Genomic DNA, 20,024 nt, shown 5'->3' with positions numbered 1-20,024 from the left:
CACACACACACACACACACACACACACACACACACACAGAAACCCTGGAGGTCCCCAGGTATGTTCATGAGCACAAATAAGCAGGACACTATCAGATATTTAAGAGGAGTGCACTCCTCTCAGAATCAAGGTGGCCGTTTTCTCACGCATCTCTTTGGAGCTTTCAAAGGTTTTTCTTCTTGCACAATCTACTTCAGTCCTGAGCCATGCTCAGAAACCCCACCCGGTGCAGCCCTTCAATCCCACCATGCAGTGTTCCCGGGTTTCTGAGAGTGATATAGGGTCACCTTTCTTGAGTGGGACATCCTGAGATCCAGTTCAGCTCAGCTACTTTCCCCTTGTGACACCTGGGTCACGACATTTAACTTCCCTGGGCGTTAACATGGAAGGTCTGGTTTCGCCTTTACAGCAACTGCCTCCAGTTGATGCAGCTGTTTATCACCATTCACAGAGGGCTTATGCTATAGTATTATGGGAGCTGGGTATGTGGTCCATGTTCAAGGGCTTTGAAGGTCTATTGCCAACAAAGCCAGCCATTGGCCAAGCTTGTAACTCTCTGTAGAGGATGAGGGGTGGAAAGCATGGGATCTGGTGTCAGAGTAGGCTGGAAGTTCCAAGCTTGTAGCAACTATCACATAGCATTTTGATAAAGCAGACCTCAGACAAACAAATACTTGTGGTTATAAAGCCACAGGGTTACCCTCAAGTGAGAGGCTGCCAAACCCGGGCGCAATTTTGGATCTCGACATGCCACCAAATCTCTTTCCTTTAAGTCTTGGCTCTGAGATGCGTCTGCCCCGATGAGCCCACACTTGAGGTACCCTCATCATTGCTGCCATCCTAATGCCTAGTACTCTTTGTTCCTCCCTTTTCATGCCAACAGGTTATATGTTGGCACCTGGCATGACCCTGGCATGTAGCTGTACAGTGTGTGGGAAGAATTTATGAAAAGCTACTTAGAGGGAAGAACAGCTCAGTGAGATAGCAATAAATAATCCAGAGCCAACAAGGTAGCTCACTGGATATAGATGCTGCTGCTGAGCCTGACTGCTTGAGTTGGATCCCCAGAACTCATAGGTAGACAAAAAGAACTGGGTCTAACAACTTTGTGCCCTGACCTTATAGATATGTACAGGTGTGCATGCACACACACAAACACACACAAATGAATAAATGTAAATTTTTAATTAAAACTAAATACAAATCAGTCGTGTTTATAAAATAAACACACTCAATGTCATTACCATTTGCATGTTAAATCTCATACCCACAGTGTGTGACGTGCATAGGCATGCTTTTATAGAGACACGTGTAGTGGTTTCTGTTACTACTTTCAATGGCACTTCAGTGGCTTTGTATTTCATTGTAACTTGTCTTCTTGATCACCTGGGAAGCCTCAATGGACAGGATCTGGGTCCCCAGTGATGTGATCTGTCCCCCTTCATCTTCTGGAGCTATGCGGTTTGTGCAGTGCAGCGGTAATTCCCCCCTCTTGGCTCCTTTTCTGCCTGGGATATCCTTTCTCCTTTGGTTCACTTTTGGGCTGTCAGCTATATTGTGCTTGGATATGTATCATCCACTTGGCCTCTGCAGTGTCCCTGCTACTACATTACCATTGTAGCCTGGTGCAGCCAGGAATGGCGGTCTCCATGTACTCCAAACAAAGCTCTCATTCATCTGTTCATTTGCAGGGCATGACAGTGCCTGACACGGAAGTGGTAGTCATTTTAATGAATGAAGTAACCAATGAGCACACACACACACACACACACACAAACACACACACAAGCAGGGCCTGGGAGCATGACCCAGTAAAGAGCTTGTTACACAAGTCTCAGGGCCTAAGTTCAGATCTCCAGCTTCCACATAAAAAGCCAGGCACAGCTGCACACACCCATAATCAGGAAACCAAGACAGGAAGAGCCACAGGGCTCTCTGGCCAATAAGTCAATCTAGCTGAATCGGCAAGTTCCAGATGCACTGAAAGACCATCTCAAAAGATAAGGCAGAAAACAGTAGAGGAAGACACTCAGCATCAACTTCTGGCCTCTACAAAGGTATACAACACACACAAACACACATGCACGCACGCACGCACACAAACAAACACACATGCACGTACGCACACAAACACGCGCGCACACACACACACACACGCATCACCACCACCAAAAAACAGCAACAAAAATGTCTGTTGTTCTTATCTATATCCAAGGGAATCTCTCTAGCCCTATAAGCCATTAGTACTGTTTTACAGATATGGAAATCAAACTTAGAGATGGAAAGAAAAGACATTTGAATCACCGTGAAGAAAAACAGTGCCTGTCTCCTTAAGCTTGACATGAGACTGTCTTTCTGGCTGAATAAGCTCTACTGAAAAACAAGTGCCATCACCAGGTGCTAAGTGACCTTTCCACACAGTGTACTAAAACCATCTCCTGAGGCAGCACAGATGTCCTCTAAAACAGTGTGTCATCAAAGGGTCTGCAGCTGCAAGGGGAGAAAGCTTCTGCTCCCCATTTGCACTGGTGGGTCCTGACTTGCTGGGATCCTGTAGCTGCCGGTATCCACGCTGAGAAACCTCAGGGCAAGTCCGACTTTGATCTCCGAGAGGGGCAGAGAAGCTGAGCACTCTTGTCTCAGCCCTTCACCCTGACAGACAAGTGGCCCCTCAATGTCCTTGAAAAGACTGCTGAGCCCTGTGTACTTCCACTAGTGGAGCCTCGCTGGGAGAGGAGCAAGCTCCGCCTTGCTACCTCACCCTGGCCCCGCCCAGCCCCGCCCAGCCCTGCCTCCATCAGTGTGTGCCTGATCCTGTCCCTGATCTGCCCAGGGCCCCTACCTGACCTACACTGTCGTTAGCAGGAGGGTGGTGCTTAGAATCATCACTGAAACGGGTCTTTGTGAGCAGAGGATGTTCCAGAAAGGAAGACCCACCCTGAAGGTAGTCAGTTCCGTCCCAGGATCTCAGCCCCAGACTAAATCAAAAGACTTATCCTGTCTGCTTCCTCACTATGGAAACAATGTGCCCAACCGGCTGCCACTCATGCCCACTGCAGCTCCCTCCCAAGGCTGCAAAGGGTACCCTCCGACTGGGAGACAGCAGAGACCCTTCTTCCTTCCAGGCACTTCAGTCACTTGTTTTGTCACAGCAACCGGAAAAGCAACTGATTCAACACCTGATCGTGCTGCCACCTGCCACTTAAAGGGACAGTGGCAAAGCCCTGCTGTGGCTCCTCTGACTTCGTTCCACACCTACCTCATTCTGCCACATCCCCACCACCACCGCCCTCTCCTTACAAACACCGCCTAGTTTTCTGCCCACTCCCTCCTTCCTGTGCCCTTTCCCGAAGTTCACATCCAGTCTGGGACATCAGCTTCCTTTCTTTTCTGAAGCACAGCTTCCTGACTCCTCCTCTCATGGCCTCATTTTACTTTTCTGCTGGGTGAAGTATCCCTTCCTCTGTAGGTCTGCAAGGGCAGAGATGCTTGCATTTTGGTTGCCACCTAGGACTACATTCTGTGGTAAGAGGAGGAGAGAGGGGATCGTGGAAGGAGCATTACCAGGCCCAGCTCAACTTCGTTCTCCTGAAACACCCCGGCCAGACCTGCTCCAACCCACCCAGGCTCTGGCTTCTGCATGGCCCCCCTGTGAGCACGTGGGAAGAGCTACACAAGTCAATGTGCTACCACCACAGCCCACAAGAGACCCAGCTGTGTCAGGAAGGGTCTGCTGGACCCTGCTCCAGTCCTGGCTTCTTCCATTCCTTTTCAGCTCAGTGGTTGGATTCGGCTACATTTTTCTTATTGCGGAGCCTGTACCTCTCATTTGAGTGTTTTCACGAGGAACCTGGTAGTCTGAGCAGGCTCATGCTGCCTGCTGGATGCTATCGATTATACAATTTGTCTCCAGAGCTGGCTTCTCTCCTCCTGTAGATATGCTGAAAAATCTGCATTCTTGCTTCCATAGTGAAAGAAGCAGTCTGCCTTCCCAAACATCTTGAGCCAGGCTGTGCCCACACCCTGCGGTGTCACAGGAATTCAGTTATGACTCCTCAGGGACCAGGCTGGTCCATGGGTTCAGGTTCTTTTTTTTTTTTAAATCATGGAAAGCCTGCTGGGACCAGCATGGGGGGTGGGGGGGTAGAGGACATGTCCCTTAATGTGCTGCCCTCCTCTGGCTGTTTTAGCAAGGCCAGTGAGACAAACATGAGAGGGCATCCAGCAGGAGGCCAGGCACAGTTGACATGCCAGAATGTCTGTTGAACGAATAAGCAAAGGAAATAACGAGAAGGTAGCATTCGGCAGAGGAGGATCCGTGGACCGGATCAGCCCCACCAGGAAGGGAAAGCAGTGGCTATGCAAACAAGGAGAAGCCTGTCTATGATTGTCTCAGAGTCTAGGGGGAAAAGGCAAGTTCATAGGTGTGTGCAGATAGACGTGCACATCCGTGCACATAAACATAGAGGCCAGAGTTCACCCTCGTGTGTCATTCCTGTAGAGCCATCGGTGGTTTGTGTTGTTGTTTGTCTTCTGTATCGTTCGGGTTTTCCAGATGGGCCCCTCTCTAGCCTGGGACTGGTAGATTTAGTTAGACTGGCTAACCAGCAAGACACAGGGAGAGCACCATTTGTTGCTACCTTGCTACTGATGACAAGCCTGCTGTCTGAATTAGGGTTATTATGGCCGTGATAGAACCCCATGACCAAGAGCAAGTTGAGGAGGATAAGGTTTCATGTGGCTTATAGTTCCAGATCACTGTTCATCGACTGAAGGAAGACAGGACAGAAATTCCAGGGCAGGAACCTGGAGGCAGGAACAGATGCAGAGGCCATAGTGGGGCGCTGCTTACTGGCTTGTGCCCCCATGGTTTGCTCAGCCTGCTTTCTTGTAGAACCCAGGACCACCAGCCCAGGGATGGCACCGCCCCCATCAATCACTACTTAAGAAAATGCCTTACAGTTGTTATCTTCTAGAGGTCTAGCCTCAGCTGAGGTTCGCTCCTTTCAGATAACTGGCTTGTGTCAGGCTGACCTAAGACTAGTCAGCACACATGTGTCACCACCCCGGGCCGTTTCACGTGGATGCTGGGGATTCGCGCAGCAAGCGCTTTACTAACAGAGCCATCTCTTCCTCCTTGAGGGTCAGGCTTTCTATCAGCACACTAACAGCTCTGAGCAGGCCAGCTCCGAGGAAGGCTGGGTAACTTCATTGTAATCTATATTTCTCCAAGCCGCATGACTGAGACCATGCTGGATCTATGACCATTGGCAAACGCTGCCAGAATTCAGGGTACACGATGAAGAGGGCCCCAGGAAGTTCAAAAGATGCATTAAAGGGCCACAGAGCATGTGCTGGAAGGCCTACCTGGAAGGATGGGGGCTGGGGGGGGACAGTGATATTGCTCTGGAGGAGCAAGCAGATGTTCCTGGGTGTGGTCAGGAGGAGGGCATCTAGTTTGTAATATGTCATTTAGAAAAGGTTGCAGTGGGAGACAAGTGAGGACAGCCCCGTGTGTAGCAGAGCGCCTGCTATCAGAAACGGCCCAGAAGTCCCGGTTGCGTTATGAATGAATCATCAAAGCCTTGGCATTGACCTTCAAAGAAAAGTGTCTGTATTCTGTTTTATAAACCCCTGTCTCCCCGCCAGCAGTTTTGAGTCCGCACCAACCTGTGTGGTGCCTTGAAATACCACTTTGTATCCACCCCACAGGAAATTATGCTCCTAGAGCTGGAGAAGGAGAGGCTCAGGAGCGGTGATGTCTGAAAGCCCCCGAAGTCTTTCTAAGTAAATTGCTAACTGAACAGGAGTGCCAGAGAAAAGGAGGTCTCTTGCTGTGTCCCCACGAAGGGCTGACAGGCCAAAGCTGTGCCTCCCCCCGCCCCCCCCACTTCCCCGTGGTTGGACTTGGATAAATTGAAGTGCTGAGAGAACTCTGTCACAAATCAGCTGGGACAGGATGGGTCCCCCACAGTGACCTGACTACCATGAGGGCCTGCTGTAAGCAAGCATGCATGGTAGAAAGTAACTGACAGGCAGGGCTTTGAGGTGGGCAGTGCATCAACCTGTTCTACCAGAATGCTACTGTGGGCCTTTGCAGACTTTCTAGGAATGAATTCTCACATTGTGGGAGTTTTCACTTCCAGAAAAACCAGGGACAGCAAACCTGTGTGGCACCAGGGCAGAGAACATTTTCACAGAGGAAGTTTTTAGACACAGGCGTGAAGAAGGGGCACCTGTTTGCTTAAAAGACTCGTTAACTGCCTAAGCCATTTTTTTCTCTCTGCTGCCTTTGCCTTGGAAAGGTGCAACGGGTGGGTCTGAAGAAGCAGTTCCTGCTGCTTCCGAGTCTCCTTTACGGACAGCTCTGTCCTCACGGGGTAAGCCTGTGCTTCCCAGGCCAGCCATGGAGAAAGGGAAGACACAGGATAACACAGCCCGAGTCTCACCCTGTTCTCGCTTTAAACATGCTTATGCATGGTTCCTCTACTACTCTCTTAGACCCTCCTAGTGGTCCCCCCCCCAAAATCAGTGGGATCAATCAGTTCTTGGCTGGGACTCCCCCGGCCTGTGCTCTCCAGCTCACACTCAGCCCTGGCCCTGTGCTGCGCACCAGCGTACATCCTCCCCACCCTACCCCCAGCCAGTGCACACCAGCTCACACTCAGCTTCCATTCTAAGTGCCTGTTCTGAGCTGATGGCTTCCCTGTTGCTCACTCAGGCCACCACTGTCTCCCTACAAAGAAAGAGAGATGGGCATTCTGGATTTCTGGCCCCAGAGTCATGGCGTTATCTACCTTGACTGAGTTCATTGTCCCACTTCCACCACAGACATGAGCTTCTGTAGAATTTCACTAGTAGTTTGGTCCTGAGATTGTCTTTGACCCTGAAATGCCTGCAACAGGTTCCCCTCCTCGCTTTTGTGACACATGAACTCAGTAATTGGATTCCTTAACCTTCCCTGCCCCCTCCCCCCTCCCCCCCCATACTTATTAAACATATGCTCTTCTGGGACATGGTGCCCTTGTCTGTTGATCCCTGTTCTCAGGCAGCTCTTCACCTGGGAAAGCTAGGAGGCGAGGAACTATTGGCAGTAATGGCAGCTCAGGGTGGGGCACATGAAGACCCAGCTGGAAGAGGGCTACATCATAATGCTCCAACTTCCCCTTAATCTTGGCAACACTGCAGAACCTCCATCATTGCATTTTCCCATTTCTCCTTCTTCCTTCCTTCCGTCCATCCTGCTATGATGATTTCTGATTATCTGCCCAGCTCTCTCCACTCCTCCCTTCTCTCCAGGTCCTACCTGTTGTGAAACGCCTCATGTCGACTCGGCCTTTAGATAAACAGTTTCCCCCATGGGTTCAAATCCCCGTGTCAGCCTGAAGGTTGAGAATTTGGATTTTTGAGTTCAGGCTGACATGGGTTCATACTTACCCCTCCCGCAGTGCTCAGCATTGCATTCCTGTGCAAGGTGGAGTTTAAAGGCTCCTGGCGCCCGGTGTCAGAAGCACTGATGCTAAACCTCCCTGCCACTGTGATGGATGCAAAGTCCTCAGTGCAGTGCTCTGTTCAGCAGCAGAGGTTTGACAGCGATGACTGTGGTAGTATTTTCATGTGCTGGCCTTAGCTTCCTGTTTTGACAGTGGGAGCAATGGCATGACAACATATCTTAATGAATGAAGCAAGTCAAGGCCAATTTTGGTAGAGGGACCAAAGTATAAGTCTCAGAGTGTAATCCAGTGGGGTCTCCATGGAGCCCCATGGTAACCACTGTTGGGGTTCCTCAGCATAAAACCTCCACAGCACAATCTTTCTCTAACTGTCACTCAGCAGTCCACTCACAGAGATGAGTCAGCAAAGCAAGTCTTGTGACTCCCAGACATGCTGTGCAAACACTAGGGATCTCTCACTTGGTCTAACTTCTGCCTGTTGGTCTTGGTTCTCACTGAGCTGCTGCCTGTGCGTCAGGGATGCTGGATCATAAAAGCTTCTGATCTCAGATCTCTTTTCCATCTTCACAGAAGGAGAGGAATGAGCCCCCACACCTGCCTCTTTAGAGCATGGTCCCTGACTTGACTTTATACAGCTTTCCTCAGCAGAACTTTTTCTATGGTGCCAAGCTACTACTCCAGCCCTTCAACTCTTTCTTTTGTTTCTTCCTCCTTTCTTAGCTCCTTTCCTCAAAAGATCTTGGACCAAGTCCCAGGTCCACAGTGTACAAGATCATTTTTTTCTAGTGAGGTGGCATATTTGAATACTTGGTTCCCAGTGGATGGAACTGTTCATGAAGGATTAATAAATATGTGACTGGGGGTGAACTTTAAGGTTTTAAAAGCCTGTACTATCCCCAGTTAGCTGTCTGTCTCTGTCTTTGTATTTCCGTCTTTCTCTGTCTCTGTCTGTCTATATATATATATATATATATATATATATATATATATATATATATATATATTGTGTGTGTGTATGTGTGTGTGTGTGTGTGTGTGTGTGTGTGTGTGTCTCAAGTGTCTCAAGATGTGAGCTCTCTGCTACTGTCCCAGTGCTGCGCCTTCCTGCCTACATTCTACCATGAACCTCTGCCATAATGGTCATGGACTCAACTCTCTGAAACCGTAAGCCCCAAATACACTTTCTCTCCTATTACATGCACTGGTCATGGTGTCTTAATACAGCAATAAAACAGTAGCTAGGAATATTCCCACGTTCAATGGGAATTTTCATTAATGTTATTTGCGAAAGTGAAGCTGTATTTCTGATTGGCAGGTCCAGCCTGCTTTTGTAATTTTCATAGTAAAAAATAGTGGCTCACAGGATCCAGGAAAGAACAACACACTTGTCACACGTGCATGCTGTGGCAGCTCTTTCTGTGGCTGGAGTTCCTGCTATGTCTCCCTCGTTATGGGACCATTCTCTGCTTCTGTTTTCTCATTTGTAAATGGAGGATTTAAATGGTTCCAAGATTGTGTTTTTTTGTGTGTTATGAGTCTGTGAGTTGTGAGTAAACCCTCAGGATGGCGTTTGGCACATAGAGGATGTTCTGATGACAACTGTCCCCAAATCTGCCTTTCCCCTCCCACAATGAACAGCAATCCTGTGTCCCACAGCAACGTCTTCTGAGGGCTTGCAGTGTGTACATCCGTTCCATGGAGCCAGCCACCCTGTGCAACTTTCAGTCTTGTACCATCCTAAGGATGACAGCCATGGACTCCTATAGAGAGCCGAAAAGGTCCCCTTAGCCCTGTTGGTGGAACTGCATGATTCAACCCCCTTCTACCCAGCTCTAGTACTAAGGCTAAATCAGTAAAGAGGCTTAAATGGCTAGTGGGGGATGCAGATGTGCAGTGGCCTGTGATGGCCCTGGTTCACCAGTCTCTGTTTGTCTGGACTACTCCCTCCTCGAAAGGTTGGATTTTATGGTTTAGCAATCCACTTGAAGCACTAAGACAGCCTTACAGTCAAGCTAATTAAGGCCTCATTTCCAAGCAGGGGTACTGAAGGTGGGCTGAACCTGTAAAAATGGAGTCAGCTTTTGAGAGCTACAAGTTATTGCAATAAAATTGTGGGTGGGAGGAAGAATGTGGGAGGAAGCTGCACTTCTGGAAGCCAATCAGGTTGGCTACAAAGAGAAAAGGGTCACGCAAATAAGGTGTCCCAGTCCTTCCTTCAGTCCAATCATTCTTGAACTTAATGATTTTTAACATCTAATTCAAGGAGAAATTAGTCATTAGGCATTAAGACAAGCAGGAAGACACCTGTCTTCACAAAGAGCCCTTCCTGCAGAATGGAATGAACTCCAGAATAATTAAAAGCTCGCAGAAGTGCAGAAATGTTCTTTTAACTGAAGTCGCCCTCATGGAACTTCCTACCCCCAGACAGATCATGAAGATGATGATGAAGAGTTACGGGGCTACTGAGGTCTAAAGAGATGTGGCAATTGACTCAAATCATCCTCAGTGTCATTTCGGAGGTAGATAAACTTGGTTGTCGGAGGCTCCAGGTGATGTAATCCAGGGAAAGCACAAAGTTTTTCATTCTTCTGGAGTCGCACTCGGCAGAGACTCCATTCCAACTGAGGACATGAAGCACACAGCGAGAGCGTGCTACCTGGATTGTCCCAACCCTGCCCCGGTGCTTCCAGAATCTAGATGCCATCATTCTGAAGGAGCATAGTGACCGAGTCGCAGTTGTGTCTGCCACTACACATCAGCAGCCCGGACTTTGCGGTTCATATTCACCCATTCCAAGCAGGCCCTGTGATCGCATGGCGTGGTCCATACTGCTCTCTCTGCAGTGTGTGGATGTAACTCACCAGAACCCGATCCTGGGTACAGAGTAGCCTCACGCTTGGCACTCACACACTGTCTCAAATTTGCCATGGCTCGTCAACAATGATTCACCATGATGGATTCTTCACACCCAAGAGACCTTTAACTGTGAAAAGCAGATCACCCTCCGTGCATTGTCTGTTGTGTTCATTTTCCGTGTTTGTTAAGCTACATTTTTCAAACACTGCAGAGTCAACAGTTCTGGGAGTATTTGTACAACACTTAAAAACAATATGGATTTAACAAAGAAAAGTTTCTTAACATTTAAACACAGATTTTAAAAGCAAACACTCCTAGGCATTTATTTGAAATGATACTTCTAAAAAGTCAGATTGCCATAAATGTTTAAAAGGCCTGTAAAGTATACAAACGCTGTGCCCATAAAGACCAGGAAACTCTAAGCACAGTGTACCAGTGTGAAGTGCGAGGACCTGAGGCTGTTTGTGTATCGTCTTTGTTCATACCCTTTGTACAGTTTTGGTTTTAATTTTTGTGTGTGTGCTTTCAGTTAACCCTAAAGCTGCCTTCCTAAAACCTCAGAAACACATGTTGAACAGCTGAGGCCACCATCTCTGGCTATCGCCTAAATCCCCTTGGACATCAGATCCATGGCTCGGCTCGCAGTGATCCTGAGCTTCCCGTCCTTTGGTCCAGTCCAGTGCTGTAACTAACCCTCCAATCCCCCTCCTCTCCAGAGAGTTTCACCTTGGAAACTTGATATCTTTCCCAGAGATGATAAATTTTAAGTTTTGTATATCTGCCAGTCCCCAGTCTATTGTTCTGACATTTTGATGCATGGAGCTTGTCTGTTAGCGTTATTAAAAACTTATGTGTCTCCTATTATTATTTTATTCTAATTAGAATGGGCCATTTGGAAGTTTTGTCTCCTAGGAGATGCAATTGTGCCTGTGTAATTAGCTCTCTTCTTTAGGACAGCTGGCTAATTCATCACCTTGGAGTGCCGGGTTAGGTTCTCAGCCCACCTGTTTATTTTATGTGGCCATAGGCACTTAGTGGGTATTTCTAATACTTAATCTCTGTGTCTCGTCTTTTCCCTGTGCACAGAGAGAAACAAGTGCGCCCTGTCACTGTTCCTTCTTTTTGTTAGTAATATGAGTATAGTTAAATAGGATCCCCTTTGTGAGACGGGATCCTGCGTATCTCAGGCTGGCCCCCAAACACATTAGATAGCTGAGAATAATCTTAAACTCCCGATTCTCCTGCTGCTGCCTCCCAGGACCTGGGATAACCAGCCTCTGCCACACCTGTTTTGTGCAGACTTGGAGACCAACCTCAAAGCCCTGTGTATGCTAGGCCAGCCGCTCTCCCAACTGAGCCAGATTCCCTGCCAGCCCCAAGTCTAGACACAAGCACACCACTTGGACAATGTTTTTAGTAACCTATATTTCGCCTCCATCTTTGCTCTTTATAGAAGATGATTTATGGTTTACGTTAAGACTTGTCTTCAAGTTACTTGAAATCAGTTCACTTGTCTTACGCCGTGTCACTTGATGAATCAGCTATATTTTGGCTAATTATTTTGTAAATACCACTGGCTTCCATCTGTGTAAGTTCTACATCCACAAACCTAATGAACCGCTGATCGAAACGCAGTCCACAGAAAACTGCGTCTGTACTGAAGAAGTACAAATCTCTCCCTTGTCATGATCTCCTCTAACCACTACTTGGGCAACATTCACCTTGTAGTTGATGTAAGTAGCTTAGAGAAGATCTAAGGTACATGGGTGTGAGTTATAGACAAGGAATATACTGTTCTATATAATAGATGTGAGCATGTATAGATTTTGGTGTCCAGCAGAGACATCAAAATAAATGTGTAAGGAATAAGGAGATGGTTCAGTGGGTAAAAGTGTTTGCCATGTAATTATAAGGACCCGAGTTTCAATCCCTAGAGCCTGCATAAAAGCTGGATGAACAGGACACATGTCTAACCTCATGGAGATGGGAGGCGGAGACAGAATTCCCAGCAGCTCTGCAGGCCAGCTAGCCTGCCATATGTGGTAGGAGAACAGTGAGGAGATGACTGTCTCAAGGTAAAAGGCAAAGACTGACACCCAAAACGGTCCCCTGACCTCCATACACATGCCTTGGCACACATGCATCTATGCTGCAACACACACACACACACACACACACACACACAAATAATAAATCAAGTAAAGGTGTCAATCCCAAAGAGACAAGGCTGTTCTAGAACCATCCAGGATATGTCACCACAGCACAACTGAGAAGAGCTGGTTGAAGACGATGTGGCGAGGATAAAGCACCAATGTAAGAAGAAGAGCCTGTAGCTTATGAAACCATACTGTAAGGAAAATAGAGCTCTATAAACAAGATAAGAGCATGCAACCTCCACACACTACTATCGGGCCCAGTCGAAATGTAACACGGTTCATAAGCTTCAGTGTGTGTATGCCAAAAGCCAACTGTCGTGGATCCTTAAGCACCTGTGACTGCCTGGGAGCCTCTTCCAGACTAGGTTGAATAATGAAGAAAGGACACCTGGGGTGGGGGAGGGAACCTATGTGGTAAAAGTTTGAGAGAAGAGTGCTACAGTAGACTAAGAAGATCTAGCATGGATGCAGCTGAGAGAGGAACGGGCTGGGGATGGAGGGGGGGGAGGAGAGTAGGGCATCCTGGAGATATACCAGCACCATGATGTAGGCCAAAAGTCCAGTGACCAGACTGTAATCCCACACTCTTTGCCGTGGCTCTCCTTACTGTGGATATTTGAGCAGGAAAAAAACAAAAAACAAAAAATCCTAAGCTGACCCCACTACTTACTATGTAGGATGTGATCAACTCAAGGTTGATAACTCTGACCGCCTTGGGATGGCCCAGCCCAGCAGGAGAGAGCTGACCAGGGAGCGGAGGGAAGGACTTGATTTGCTCATACTTACTTATTTTGTAAGAGATGAGAGCTTCATCTCTTTCTTGATACCAATGACACCAAACACGTTCTTTCAGTATACATACAGAGCATAGTTCTAAATGTTGATCAAATAGTGGGGCACATTGACATATGCCTAAGTACTTTCACGTTTAAAATGTATAACATATATGTCACAGTTTCCATTTTGGGAATCACAATCCCAAAAATGATTTCCTTTTGGAGTGGAGTGAGGGATGGAAAGTTCTTGTAATTGCTTAAAAGATCTTTGACTCGAACCCCTGAAGTTGTGGCATAGAACCGAGGTGGAGCAGCTTGGTTTAGTACAAAATGGATTAATTTGTAGGATTTTGTGGTGGTTTGGAAGTCAGGGTTTTTAGTTATAAATGACCTATAGAATATAGATTCTGGCCTGAGTTCTCCCCACCGCCAGTGATGCTCTATAAGATGTCGATTAAAGAAACGGGTAAGAATGCATCAACGAGGGGGGTCTAAGGAGGTCGTAAATAGGCGCTCAGCATGTATGACCTTGACCTGGCTTTCTGTTCTCCCTCACAGTGATCCCCAAGGTCACCAAGCACCTGCTCTCAAACCCCGTGTTCACCTGCATCGTCCTGGCTGCTTGCATGGAGATTGCTGTGGTGGCCGGCTTCGCTGCCTTCCTGGGCAAGTACCTGGAACAGCAGTTTAACCTCACCACTTCCTCTGCCAACCAGCTGCTCGGTGAGTGGGTCTCATTCCCCTCCTGCCATACCATCACGCTCAGAGAATGCATGGAGCTCAAACATATGCAGGACTGCACTGAGCCATGGTATACGTGTATCCTTTCTACACAAGGAATGTCAGAGTGATATTCTCACAATTGTTAAAAACATACTATAAGGCTGGTGTGATGGCTCAGTAAGGAGAGCAGCATCTGCTGCTTCAGGCTGATACCCGCATTAAATACCCAGAACTCATGGATGGAAGAGAGAATCTACTCCAAAAGTTGTCCTCTGATCACATGGGTACCATGACCCATGATGCACACAGGCAGAATAATACTACTAAAAGTAAAAATAAATCACATTATAAGAAAGAACAAAGGTATATAATGTATATGTAGGAAGCATTGTGAGAGGGCAGGGAGTTGTGTGACTAACATGAATGGGAAATTTGGAAGCATATATGAGGGAAGAGAGTGATCGAAGTCCGTCTGAAAAGATTAGCAGATTTTTATTAGACAAGGAGAATGATCTTAGCAGCATAAAACCCACACTTCACAAATACAGAGCTGAAAAGATATATCCATGTGCTGGAGAGATTGCTCAGTGGGTAAAGCTTGCTGCACAGGTATCATAACTTCCCTTGATTCCCAGGAACTCACCTGAAGATGGAAGAAGACAGCCAGCTCCACAAAGCTGTCCTCTGATCTCAGAATACACTCTATCACTCCCACACACATATACACGCACAATAATATTTTTAAAATTTAAAGTTAAGAAGGCATGCCCATGCTGATGACCTTGCCCATGGCAGGCATAACTAGTGGATCACAGAATTTTCCCCAGTGTGAGGCAAGGCTTTACAGTTCTCACCAGGCATCTACTTCTAATCATTGGAAGTTGAGCTAGGAAAGCGAATCTGCCTTCGTGAAAAGCAGCATTGCCGAGGTGGGGTGGACAATATGTCCACAGAGTGTATCTTAGACTTGCTTTTCATGTGGGAGGAATCTACTCTTTACTCTTTGCATGACCAACAAGCTGCATTAGTTGAGTTGATCATCTCAGAACGTGACTAGGAATGACGAAAACATAGCAGTTGAGGAGGATGGAAGTGTCCACCGTGACCAGTTCTGATGTAAACTTGCTAGGAATGATAGATACATAATTGATGATGTTCTGCATACCATTGAGGGCTGAAGAGGGGATGATGGTTAATACTATAGAAAGTTAGAACACTAAAGATAAAAGTCGATTTCTAAGCCATGAAAAAGAAGGGAATTGCAGAAGAGAGGGTTCCTGCGTGGACAGTCCTTGATAGAGAGCCCAGCTGTTCTCTGAAAGGGCAGAGGAGGGTCCTGTGGTTAAGGCTGCTGAGTGCAACATATGGCCAGGTGGCAGAGAGGGCTCCAACCCCTAGACTTCATCTTCTTTGTCAACTAGGAGAAATAGGAGGGTGTTCTTATCTTACCCTTTAACACCTGCTGGGGTGGGGCTGGAGAGATAGCTCTGAAATTAACAGCATGAGTTGTTCTTGCAGAGGACCTGGGTTTGAGGCTCACTTAATGGCCCATAGCCACCCATATCTCTAGTTCTAAGGGCTCCCACGCCCTCTTCTGACCTGCAGGCACCTGCAGTGCACATGGTGGCTGCATGCATATGCATTCAGGCAAAGCATGCATACCTAAAACAAAAATAATAAATCTTTGAAAAAATAGTTTGATTAGTAAAGCCCCTACTGCCTGAGTATGAGGATGTGAGTCTGGGTGCCCAGCACCTACTTAAAAGCCTGGCAAGGCAGGGCATATCTATAACCTCATGACTGAGGGAAAAAGAGACAGGCAGATCCCCAGAGTTCACTTGGTAGCCAGTCCAAACCACTGGTAAACTCTTGGATTCAGCGAGCTGTTGCATCTCGAAAAATAAGGTGGAGGGGCTGGAAAGATGATTCCATGGTTAAGAACACTGACTGCTCTTTGAGAGGACCTAGGTTAAATTCCCAGTACCTACATGGTAGATCACAACTGCCAATAAGTTAGGTTCCAGGGGATTCAGTGTTCTCTTCTGGCCTGTGGGCATCAGGCATATAGATGGTGCATAAGCTTACATGCAGGGAGAATGCCCATATACATAAAATAAAATAAAAATTTAAAATAAAGTGGTGATCCATGGGTAAAAGTACCAGACTTCAGTTGCCAGCACCTTTACACCCATGTGCACCTGTGCATGCACACAAACACATATGCACATACACACACAAACATACAAACAGATAGAGAAAAGGGGACAGTATATGTATATATATATATATATATATATATATATATATATATATAGAGAGAGAGAGAGAGAGAGAGAGAGATTCCCCATTGCTTTACAAAATGGCCAGTCAATGCAAAGGATGCTGAGCAGCATGGGTGATGAGGGACATGCACATTGAAACCTAAAGGGGGCGCTGTGACGCACTGACTAGATGATAGTGCTGAGTGTTGGAGAGGCTGAGGAGCAACCGGAACCCACACTGCAGTGGGAATGCCCAGGGGAGCGAGCCTCTGCTTCGGGCAGTTTTTGCAGCACCCATTAAAGCTCAGCATATGCCTGTGCTGTGATCCATCAGTTCCGTTTCTGGGCACTTATCCAACAGAATCGAGTGTTTAGGTCCACTCATTTACATATGCATATATAAAAACATTCAGAGCAGCTTTATGCATAATTATCTCAAGCTGGAACTATCCCAAGTGTCTGTCTGCAGCAGAATGGGTAAATAAACTATAGACTGTTCATTCTATACCACACAGCTCGGGAAAGGATGAATTCTCACACAGCCTTCCATGGGAGTGTGTATGAGTTGAAAGATGTCACACACAAGAGAATGTATTTATGGGACTTAAAAAAAAAAAAAAAAAAAGATGAATTGCCAATTAAAGTAAAAAAAAGCCAGAGCCACAGTTGTCCTTGAAGGTTACAACTACAGAGAGGTATCCAGGAGCCTCCTAGGCAGCTGCAAGTGCACATGTATGTGTGTGTGTGTGTGTGTGTGTGTGTGTGTGTGTGTGTGTATGCACATGCATACATGCATTTATGTATGCATTTGTGTGTAGTTATGTATAGTGTGTATATGTGCATGTGTGTTGTGTACCTGTATATACAGGTACATATTCACACATGTGCATGCAGAGGCCAGAGGTCAACAGCAGGTGTCTTCTTCAGTCCCTCTCTACCTTAGTTTTTTGGTGCAAAGTCTTTTTCACACTGCACCAGCTGGCCAGCATGCTGCTGGGCTTGACCTATCTGCCTACAACCCAGCTCTGGGATTCCAGATGTTTGCCTCTATTCCTGGCTCTTATGAAAGTGCCAAGGATCACACACCCCCAAGCCCCAAAGTATCTGGAATTGTTCTAAGCTTGACCTGAGTGCTGGTTATGGAGGTATCTGCATATCCAGTTTTCTAAGTTGGAAAGTATACCACCATGGTCTTTGCGTGTTTTGTAAGATAAAACATCAGAGTTTAAAAAGAAATTCAACCCTGGCCATCATGCTAACAGACCAGTTTTCTCTCCCCGGAAACTGCTGGGGAATGCAAGTTCACCCCTCCCCCACTAATCATTCTTACCATCCACTTTTTGGTAAGTATTAGTAAAATGCAATCAGCTTTTCAATGCCTGCAGGACAGAGGAGAAAAACACGTTCCTCCCTTAAGAGAAGCTATAGCTTTTGTTGTCTCAAGAATCTGGGGGTTAGACCTCCAGCACCCCAGGGTTTATCTCTCAACTCCTGATTTTCTGTGCCTATACATCTTCCATTTTAGTTGTTCTTACACAGTTGCATCTCCTGGACCAGGTCCTATTTTAGAAGAAATGCCTAAGTTTTCTATCGACAAACAAATCAATAGTCTGCAGGGCAGAAAGGTCAGAAAAACAATTCTACTGCCTAGCATCTGTTTGTTTCTCAGTGATTCCTTCGTGTCGGAGCACTTAACAAGGTGGAAAGGAGAAGGGGGCGGGGCTTCCTCATAGTCTCTAGGCAGGTCAGCATCAGGCATTTCCTGTCCCTGGGTCTAGCCTGTGGCATAGATCCAGTTAGTGTGTACTGGGGAGAGCACACTGCAGAGAGCTGGCAGGCTACACTAGGGGAGGCTGATGGACGGAGATGCTCTCGGAGTAGCTCCTGAGCTCTTAGAAGATGCTATGCATGCACTTATCCCCATCTATACATTCAAGACTGCAGGCCACCCATAAAGTCTCCAGCAGATGGGTCAGAGATCAGAGAAGAGCAGTGTAGGCAAGCCAGGAGTGGAGGACATTGATTTATGAGTGCAGATTAAAAGGGCCCAGTCTGTATAAGCTAATCTAATAAGGATGAAGTTTTGGTCCTGAAAGTCCTGACAATAGCCACAGGTGTTAATGACGTGTACACACATCAGGGAAGAAGAGAGAGAAAAGCTAATAGTGACTGGGAGAAAAGGTGCTGAAATCCTGTTGTTGCCATGGTTACCATCATCACCAGGTGACACCCCCACTGTCTCAACTAGAAAATGAAACAAAGCCCAGGGTGCTCAATGGGAGTGGGCATGTGGTTGCCAAGGCTTATTCACACAGTTCCCACGTGCTTACAGATTCACTCATTCTCAAAGGGGTGCCTGAATGCCATCCGGTGCTGTATTAGGCCCCGGGGATTGGGCTGGACTGAATGGGACCTGAAGGATGCTCCCTCCTTCTGGAAACTTCATGCTGATAGAGGATGAGAGCAAGAAACACGATGGGTAAAAATAAACACGGCCGCTTTAGAGGGCAGGGAGAGCCATGGAAACAGAAATCCTGATGGGGGGTAACAGGAGACTGTTACTGAGCCCAGAGCTCAAGTCTAACTGAATAGCCTACCATGGGCATCCCCGTCCCTTCCTCCCAAGTGTGTGATTACAGGGGTGGGGCACCACCTGCCCAGGCTTACCTGGCTTCTGAGATCCCAACCCTGGTCCTCTTGCTTGTGTTTTATCCACTGATCCATCTCTCCTGATCTTAAGTGCCCTTTCCGTGTCACAAGAGGGGTGGGGGCTGGTGAAGCCTCTTGCCAAGGAGGAAAACCAGCCAAGGAAAAGTGGACAGGACCGTCTTAGGAGCAGAACAAAGCATAAGCAAAGGTTCTGGCACCGTGGGCAACTAGACTCATCTAGGGAGAGAAAGTAGGAAAACTGGATGCTGCAGTGGCCAGTGGCATGGCCTGAGGATGGAAGCACACAGAACAAGGTCATGATCTCCATAACCGCACCAAAGGCTGGAAAACTAAGCCCAGATGTCTGAAGCAGCCAGTGACACACAGGTCCTGGTCCGTTTTCAGTATAGTCAGTGTAGTGTCTTGGCAAGCTGAGACTTCCTGATTATATTTTCTTACCCTAATATGAAAAATTAATTTGCATTCCCTCAGCACTTACCAGCTGGTTGATGTAGTCGATTGACCTGAGGGTCGGTTGATTGGCAGGGAGGAGGCCGAGTAGACTGGAAAATTAGCCATGCATAATCTACACCATAGATAAATGGCATTCGGTAATTTAAAGCCGAGTTGTAGATGAAATGAATCAGAACAGAGCCACAGCAAACGGGAGATTGGAACAGCAGGGTCCTTTGGTTCTCTGACAACGCCCTGGGTCTTTGGGAATCCTGGGAACAGGCTTGGGGTCTGCTGCCTTGGAGATAGCTCTGTGTGTGTGTGTGTGTGTGTGTGAGAGAGAGAGAGAGAGAGAGAGAGAGAGAGAGAGAGAGAGAGAGAGAGATTGTATGCTCACCAATTATTCACCAAGTGCTACAGAACATAGTGATTTGACACTGCTTCCTGAGGCATAGCCGACCTGGCTAAATGATGCCTACCACCAACTTGTGAGCCCTTCAACCTTTGGGTTAAACAGCCCTAGAGCCTACCGTGTGCCTTTCTTGCCTCATGAGAAAAGGAAAATTCTCAGATGTGTGTGTGTGTGTGTGTGTGTGTGTGTGTGTGTGTTTGCACACGTGCATGCTTTCACATGTGTAAGTGTGTGTGAATAGGGGATGAATCCATGTTCATAAGTGTGTCTGCCACTGACGTGTG

The 20,024-nt window shown here is 47.1% G+C and overlaps 1 protein-coding gene across 3 annotated transcripts in view; it reads left to right on the top strand.

Annotated features, from left to right (window-relative positions):
- The window catches only part of Slco3a1 (solute carrier organic anion transporter family member 3A1), a 281,111-nt gene that overhangs the window by 217,190 nt on the left and 43,897 nt on the right, over nucleotides 1-20,024 (top strand). For all 3 annotated transcript variants that reach the window (XM_021189846.1, XM_029540392.1, XM_021189837.1), the window contains exon 5: nucleotides 13,801-13,965. In XM_021189846.1, coding sequence (XP_021045505.1) covers nucleotides 13,801-13,965 — 165 coding nt within the window. The remainder of the gene's footprint in view (nucleotides 1-13,800; nucleotides 13,966-20,024) is intronic.

The sequence above is a fragment of the Mus pahari genome, chromosome 1 (genome assembly GCF_900095145.1).
Source record: "Mus pahari chromosome 1, PAHARI_EIJ_v1.1, whole genome shotgun sequence".
In the NCBI taxonomy this organism is placed as follows: Eukaryota; Metazoa; Chordata; class Mammalia; order Rodentia; family Muridae; genus Mus; species Mus pahari.
This window is presented reverse-complemented; position numbering and strand designations above follow the sequence as displayed.